This window comes from Polyodon spathula, chromosome 1 (genome assembly GCF_017654505.1).
Source record: "Polyodon spathula isolate WHYD16114869_AA chromosome 1, ASM1765450v1, whole genome shotgun sequence".
Classification (NCBI taxonomy): Eukaryota; Metazoa; Chordata; class Actinopteri; order Acipenseriformes; family Polyodontidae; genus Polyodon; species Polyodon spathula.
The window spans coordinates 92,214,856-92,223,034 of NC_054534.1; the positions used below are offsets into that span (position 1 = coordinate 92,214,856).

At 34.6% G+C, this 8,179-nt stretch overlaps 1 protein-coding gene across 1 annotated transcript; it reads left to right on the plus strand.

Moving 5' to 3' along the window:
- Window positions 1-251: 251 nt before the first annotated feature.
- Window positions 252-7,953, plus strand: LOC121301051 (leucine-rich repeat LGI family member 2-like). Its single transcript, XM_041230189.1, has 8 exons — window positions 252-480; window positions 1,218-1,289; window positions 2,833-2,904; window positions 3,283-3,354; window positions 3,461-3,532; window positions 3,788-3,957; window positions 5,651-5,815; window positions 6,877-7,953. Exons 1-8 carry the CDS (start codon window positions 302-304, stop codon window positions 7,698-7,700), a joined length of 1,626 nt encoding a protein of 541 aa, XP_041086123.1. The 5' UTR covers window positions 252-301; the 3' UTR covers window positions 7,701-7,953.
- The last annotated feature ends 226 nt before the right edge of the window (window positions 7,954-8,179 follow it).

The window sequence follows — 8,179 nt, forward strand, 5'->3', positions numbered from 1 at the left end:
TACCATAGTCTATTCTATTCCAAAACCGACCAGGGTCAACCTTATACACCCCTTTACAAGGTTCAAGGTGGTCTCTACAATATTAAGTAATGGGATAGTAAAGAAGAGTGCAACACGGGCTGTTTGAGAATTCTTTTAAACCCTCCCAAATAGAGTATTCGATAAATAATTCATTCGACACAAGGGCTGTGGTTAAAATGCTGATGCCAGGAGTTCTGTGTAGCATTACATGGTGCAGAGAGTATGGGACTGTTATAGCTGCATTTTTGTGACCACATACACGGCTGTGTCGGGAGGCAAGATGCTGTCTCTCATTAAGGGTTTTTTGCTGTTCTCTGTGTTGTTTCTCGTCCTAGTCTCCAGAGTTCACCCTAAAAAGATTTTTAGATGTCCTTCTGCATGCACTTGCACAAAGGAGTCTATTATTTGCGTCGGATCTTCCAGCGTCCCGCGGATTATTCCAAACGATATCAATTCTCTGTAAGTACTTTACAATCCTTATCAATTGATACAGGTTTGCTCTGAGGTTATTTTTGTTTTAATAGTCCGTGGACGTCTTTGTTTGCTCACAGATTTCTTTATTTAGAAAAACAGTCAAAGATAATTGGGATTCTGTAAATGTCCTTGCTTGAGAAGCACATTCTTTCTGTTTATGAATATTTCATCTAAATAAAAGATATAACACGAGAGTGTCATATAGATATATAGAAATGATTACCTCTCAAAAATAAAAAGTTGATTTAGGATAACAAGTTGACCTACAGCTTTTCCTGAGTTGATATAGTGTACTGATTTAGCGTTATGTTTTTTTTTTTTTTTTTTTATTCTTCTAGTTCTAGTGCTATTTTATTATACATTTTTAACATATGTATAATGAATGGCGTATTATCAAACCACATATTACTCAGCCCTTGTTTTTATTTTGTATTAATTGTTCAAAAATGATTATCACCTGGAATGTGATATTTAAGAAATCAATATATTCTTCTGTGTTTATCATGTATTGGGGGTAATGCATATATATATATATAGTTATTATATATATATAATATGATATATATATATACTATATATATATGATATATCATATATATTATATATATATATTATATATAGACTCACACACACACACACACACACACACACACACACACACACACACACACACACACACACACATTTTAAGCAGAATCAGCGCTTGTTATAATATTTTTCAGGAGCGTTGTAAATGGAACCTTCATCGAAATCAAGGAGGGGATGTTTTCCCACATGCCTTCTCTGCAGTTGTTGTAAGTGCCAGCTTCAGTGCAAACCCAAATGTATGTTGTCAACAGAAAAACAAAAACAAGTATGCATAGCAGTCTTTGTTTATGAAGTAGATCATGTATCGGTACCTCCTGGAATGGATATTATTTAAAATATGAAGCCTGGACTGAAATCACCAATAGGCTTAATGTACTTTATTTCAATTGGTATTTCAGTAATGCGTAATTAACATGCATGCGTTTTTATTATTATTATTATTTTTCATTCAAGGTTTCAGTCCTTGTGTGTTGTAGAAAGAATATGAGAGGGAATATTTTAATAGGAGTCATTCCAGTGAAAATAAATAAACAGGCCGTGGTTACTTTAAAGAGTAAGAAGCTGGATTGTAATGTGTGTGTGTGTGTGTGTGTGTGTGTGTGTGTGTGTGTGTTCCCGCGTGATGCTACAATTGTTTAAATAATGTACCTGCAAATTTTATTTTCATTATTAACCTGTAACCTGACGCCTCCTTGGCTTATGTCAGACAAAAATGTTCGGTTTAGCAAGGGGCTACTGTATGATTATGAAAAGCTTTTTGGGGGTGAAGGTGGGGGCCCCACTATGGAATCTGATGGGATTATATATATATATATATATATATATATATATATATATATATATATATATATATATATATATATATATATATATATATATATGACGTTATCCTTCAGACAACCTGTGCTGCAGCAAACCACAACTCAATTCCCGCTATTTATTTGAACAATGCCGCACTACTGTCGCAATGTATAATGGTAGAAATCATCAACAAATATTTAAATGAGTATATTGCGGCTCTCTTCATTAACATGTAGTGCATATGACAAAATATTTACTTTGCTAAGTGTCGGAACGGAAACGCAAATTGCCGTGTGTTTGCACTGCGACTGGCCCATCTTAGTACACCTACCCCTAAGTGCTCTGGCGTTTCTGTTCTGTACCACATCAGGGATCGTTACTGTTGTGTTACGTTTGACAATGTGAGCAATAATCCTTACACTATAGGTGCACTAGAGCTGACCTTTTGAAAAGAGCTTTGAAACAGACTTTGAAGTTGTAAGTGTAAAAAATGGTCAGGATGTTAACAATGAAAAGAAAAATTCCAAGTATGTTATTTAAACAGTTGTAGCCACATGTGGGGACGTGTGACGTTGTATTTTTCAGAATCCCGCTACTTACCCTTGAAATGTGGTAGCAGGGGCAGTGTCTCTGGATAGCCATTTAGCGCAGTGATTGTTCTCAGTTTAAACATAAATTACCCCTTTATATTGATGGTGTTAGTTGGATTCAACAGTTCAGTAAGATATGCATGCTAAATGTCACATTGGGTTCAGTTTTGTTAAACGTGTAGCTCTAGAAACAGCTTGCTACCAACTATGTAGACACCAGGGCCTCCTTGAATACTTTTTTTTATTATTACAAGTCAAACGTGAAGTTGTATAGTTTAAAAAAATGAACTGAACAATCTTTTAATGAATTATCAGGGGGTGTACCTGAAATACTTTTGTTCTGTATTTTATTTTGCAGGCTTCTGAATTCAAATGCATTTTCTACCATAAAAGATGATGCCTTTTCTGGGCTTCTGCACCTGGAGTATCTGTAAGTCATCAATTAAATATTTCAACACTATAAAGTTGTAAAGTAGAGGGAGGATAGCTGTTTTCAGTTAATGAGAGGATTGTCACATTTTGGAAGTATATACAGTAAGCATTTATATGGATATTCTAAGATAAACTCAATTTTATCACTAGATGGCACTGTTCACCATCTAGTGTTGGAATATTTTCTATGTCAGGGCTCATGTTAGTTGTTGTATGTTTCAGTTAGCAGCAAAGCACGTCATGATAAATATAGATTACTTGTAACCACATGTGGAATTATAGTATAATTATATTTAGAGATAACATCATACTTTATTATTATTAGAATACACAAATGCCATGATCTGTTTTTAAATGTGTTGTTTTATTTGGACAGATTCATTGAAAACAACAAAATAGAGACTATATCTAAACATTCGTTCAGAGGACTTTGGGATTTAACACATCTGTAAGTGCATCTTTTTTTTTACAAAGGTATTTGTTTTTTTTAAAGTGAACAGTAATATTTCGGCAACAGTTTATGTGTTCATCTGTTTTGTTGGCTTTCTTTTTAGGTCCTTGGCTAACAACAATATCAAATGTTTGCCAAGGGAAGTCTTCAATGATTTGGACTCATTAATTGAATTGTGAGTTTTTAGATATATTTGTTTAGATCATGTGCTCTACGTGTATTTTTACATTAACTCTATAGCACATGTTGTTGAGAGTGTATTGGAATCTGGGAGCTATAAGGAGGTATCTGTCCATTTACAGGAGTGCATGTTTTCATGTTATTGCTAGCAATAATTTGTGGTGAGGAATGAATGCCCTAAGCAAACTTTTTTTCATTAAAATACTCAGCTCTTGAATGTTATTTTTTTTCACTCTGAAATCAAATTTAGAGACTTGAGAGGCAACTCTATAGAATGTGACTGCAAATCCAAGTGGCTTTTAACCTGGCTGAAGACTACCAACGCTACAGTATCTGATGTGTCCTGTGCTGGTCCAGCAGAACTGAAGGACAAGAAGCTCAATGACCTTCAATCTTTAAATCACAAGTGCACATCTACAGGTAACTCAGACAGAATGCCTTGCAATTTCAGATTTCACTGTTCTTTAATGTTTTTGCAACATTTTATCTCCCGGTTGCACTGTTTGCTATGCAGAAATTCCATTAGAAGTGAGGGTAAAAATAGGTGTTAGCATACAATTCCAGTGTTCTTATATTCTTATAATAAATATAGATACAAAACTGGAAACTATTGAACTTGTATGCTATTTAAATAATATGGTTTTTGTCATACTTTTTTCATGAATTAAATACAGTTCTAATCTGTTCAAAATTGTTTTCAGTTTCTTTAAGAACCATCTGGAACAGTTTCATGAAGATCAAACTTCATTGTATTTCTAAAAAGTATAACATTTTTCCATTAAAGTTTTGTGAATTGCAGTTAGAACAATATATACTGATAACCACATTGAATGGAAATGATTCTTGATGATGTGAAGGAGGTCTATGCAGTTCTGATGTTTATTCAAGTCCAATGTATATCTATTTATGTGCTCTTTGAATGTGAAATGTTTGATTTATATTTTAGACACATATGATTGTATATTTCAAAGCTTCTAGGACCAAAAAGAAACATGAATCCATTGATAAAGACTTCTCGTTATAATGTTTGTCTCAGATTTCACTTTCTACATTTAGCATTTAGTGTTAAAAGGTATGGATTATATTCTAGACAGAGTCTAATCTTGAGAAGCGCGGTAGTGATTCATCCAGAACACTATAAACATAGTGATGGTATATGTGGTAATACTAGAAGAAACAAATGGCAAATGTTTCAACTGGAGGCCATTCTCAGTGACTTCCAAAATGAATGTTAAACCTAGTAGCTGACTGCAAAACACCAACTCAGCATTTTAGCGGTATGCAGGATACTGAAATGTAAAATGGTAAGAGTTCAAAATAAAAAGGACGAGACAGACCAACCAACAAATCTCGCAGTGAACCGTGCTATTGTACTGTTGCTTTCATGAAAAATACATGTTTTTTACTTTTAAATGTGTTTTTCCTTTACATTATTTTCTATACGTTGTCTTGAAATCTTGTAACTCAGTTTAAAGAGCAAGTAGCAGAGTTCTGAAAAATCTAGCGTTGCATGTCCCCACATGCTGCTGCAACTGTTTAAATAACGTGCCTGTCATTTTTCTTTTCATTAACATCCTGAAAACCTTTTACACTGATAACTTTAAAGTCTGTTTCAAAGCTCTTTTCAAAATGTCCACTCTAGTGCACTGGAGTTTGAGATCTGTAAAAAGAGAGATTAAAAAAATAAATAAATAAAAATAACAAGTGCTCTGATTTTTCTGTTCTGTACCACATCATGGATCATTATTGGTGTGTTACCTCTTTGACAATGTGGGCAATAATCCTTAAACTATTAATGCACTAAAGTGGACATTTTAACAACAGCTTAAAAAAAAAAACTTTGATTGTAAGTTTAAAAAGTTGTCAGGGTGTTAGCAATGAAAAGAAAAGTTACAGGTGAGTTATTGAATCAGTTGTAGCAACATGTGGGGACATGTAATGCTATATTTTTCAAAACCCCACTACTTTCTCTTTAACACCAGTCAATGATAAAAGCAAAGATGCCTTACAGTATATGTTGGGTGTACTGGACTTTATTCCGAGATTCTGCTTATAACGTTTATTTGGGTCGGCACTATTCTTCATGTTATTTACTAATTTATTAATTTTGCAGACTTTATCCTTCACCAGACTCTGCCTTTCCAGTCCTTGTCAGTAGACACCTTTGATTATAAAAATGATGTATATGTAGCCATTGCACAGCCGAACATGGAAAACTGCATGGTGCTGGAGTGGGATCACATTGAGATGAACTTCAGAAGTTATGATAACATTACAGGTAATCAGAATTTTTTAAACAAATCTGTATACATACTGCGGTAAAGCTTTATAGTGAAAGCAAGATCAAGCACAGAGAATGAAGGTAAAGTGACATCCAAAAGCACATTAAATAATGCATTGCATAAATCTGGAAAGTACATGGTAAACTGCAAACCTAACACTTTGATAATGATTTTACACAGAATTTTGCACCGTATCAGCATGTATAGCCTAGCTACCTATGAGGATTGTGTTGCACACCATGCTCAGCCCTGCTTCACTGTAATTAGTTTCTGTTCTCATAGTCAGTATCTCAGTAGGGAAATTACTATTCAGCTGTCTTTTTCTGACTTTTGCAATGCAGATATTAAAGTAGGCCAGATTGGAGTCATCATATGAATCACAATTTTACTGCAATATATCTTATATCTTGTGCTGCCCTTACAATCAATGTGAAACATATTTCTGATTTTATCACTTATCACTACTGTATGTCTTATGATTGAGTTATGAATGAACTACGGTACCTACAGTATGAAACTTACAGTTTATCTTACCCATAACTTTATTCTTCATATGAAAAGTAAGATAATGCAATTGCAAAGGGTCTGTGATACTACAGTGTGGTTTATGATGAGTCAGCTATCATTTTATATATTAGCAAGGCCAAACATTTGTATAGTGAAGATGGGAGAATTGGGACAACTAGCATCTTAAAAAGCAGTGTTGGACAAATTGTATTTAAAGTATTAAGTATATAACATCACAAGCAATTCTCTCTAATTGTGTATGCTAGGTTTATGCATGCTTCCTCTGTCCTCATTACCTACTGTAACTGTGATTGATACAAAACATTTCCTAAGCTTAACATTGATAATTTAATATTACTACTGCTTAAGGTTTTAATTCATACCTGTTTTATGCCAATCAATACAAGAAAAGCCTTTTACTTATGTGCTTTATACTGAGCTATCTCCTCCACTGATATTGCATTTGTGCAATTTAATATTCTAATTGGCAAGTAGGAGATCAATTATAAAAGCAGTGGGGCTTACTGGATGTTCCTTCTTTTTTATTAAGGACAGTCAATAGTTGGATGCAAAGCCATACTGATCGAAGACCAGATCTTTATTATAGTAGCACAGCTTTTTGGGGGCTCCCACATCTATAAGTATGATGAAAGTCAGACCAAGTTCATAAAGTTTCAGGACATTGAAGATTCCAAAATCTCCAAACCTAACGATATTGAGGCCTTCCAGATTGACAAAGAATGGTTCTTTGTCATAGCAGACAGCTCCAAAGTTGGGCTGTCTACACTTTACAAGTGGAACACTAAAGGATTCTATTCCTACCAGTCATTGCATGAGTGGTTTAGGGATACAGACTCAGAGTATGTTGACTTGGATGGAAAACCACACTTAATACTGGCCAGCAGGTCCCAGGTCCCAGTGATCTTCCAGTGGATCAAGAGCTCTAAGAAGTTCACTCAGCAAAGCGAAATCCCCAACATGGAGGATGTTATTGCGGTGAAGAGTTTCCAGATCAAGAACGAACTCTACTTGGCCTTAACCAGGTTCATTGGTGACTCCAAGGTCCTCAAGTGGTCCTCAAGTAACAAGGAGTTTGTGGATATCCAGTCTGTGCCCTCTCGGGGCTCTATGATCATGCAGCCCTTCTCCTTCAAAGAACGCCACTACCTCGCTCTGGGAAGCGATTACACCTTCTCGCATATCTACATCTGGGACGAGGAGAAAAAGCTTTTCGTCAAATTTAAAGAGATCTATATTCAGGCTCCCCGTTCCTTCACAGCAGTGTCCACAGACAGAAGGGATTTCATATTCACCTCTAGCTTCAAGGGAAACACTCAGATATTTGAGCACACCATTGTTGATTTAAGCTTGTGAATACAAGATGTACTGTAATAGCTAAGAAAGCAAATGTCTTCTGTAGCGTGGAGTATGAAGCCGACACGTCTGAATAAAAAGGTTAACTCCATTCCATCTTACAATTTTTCTGACTTTTAATGGTTTTCAAGGAGAACAAACACCTGCCTAAAGAGGAACATAGGCTGGGAGGAGTTACATTTTTATTTGGAATGAAAAAATATTTATTGTAAAACTTCAAATAATTGCCGGGTCTCAAATAATCCCGCGTCAATACGTGCCAGGTCTGCTGGCAAATATTGTAAATATTGCTTTTACTTTTTAAAAACATTTTAGAAGTTTGTTATTATTATTATTATTATTATTATTATTATTATTATTATTATTATTATTATTATTATTATTATTATTAACAATGGTAGATCTAATTCAGTTTTTAAATACAAAGTCATACTTCTGCTTGTTCATTTTCCAATGTTTTGCATACCGTGTTAACCAAT

Bases quoted from the DNA above. Each gene is read 5' to 3' on its own strand.
- LOC121301051 (XM_041230189.1), top strand. From the start codon at position 302: ATGCTGTCTCTCATTAAGGGTTTTTTGCTGTTCTCTGTGTTGTTTCTC. The intron at 3,355-3,460 runs GTAAGTGCATCT...CTTTCTTTTTAG, and splicing joins CTTTGGGATTTAACACATCT to GTCCTTGGCTAACAACAATA. The intron at 5,816-6,876 runs GTAATCAGAATT...TTTTTTATTAAG, and splicing joins AAGTTATGATAACATTACAG to GACAGTCAATAGTTGGATGC.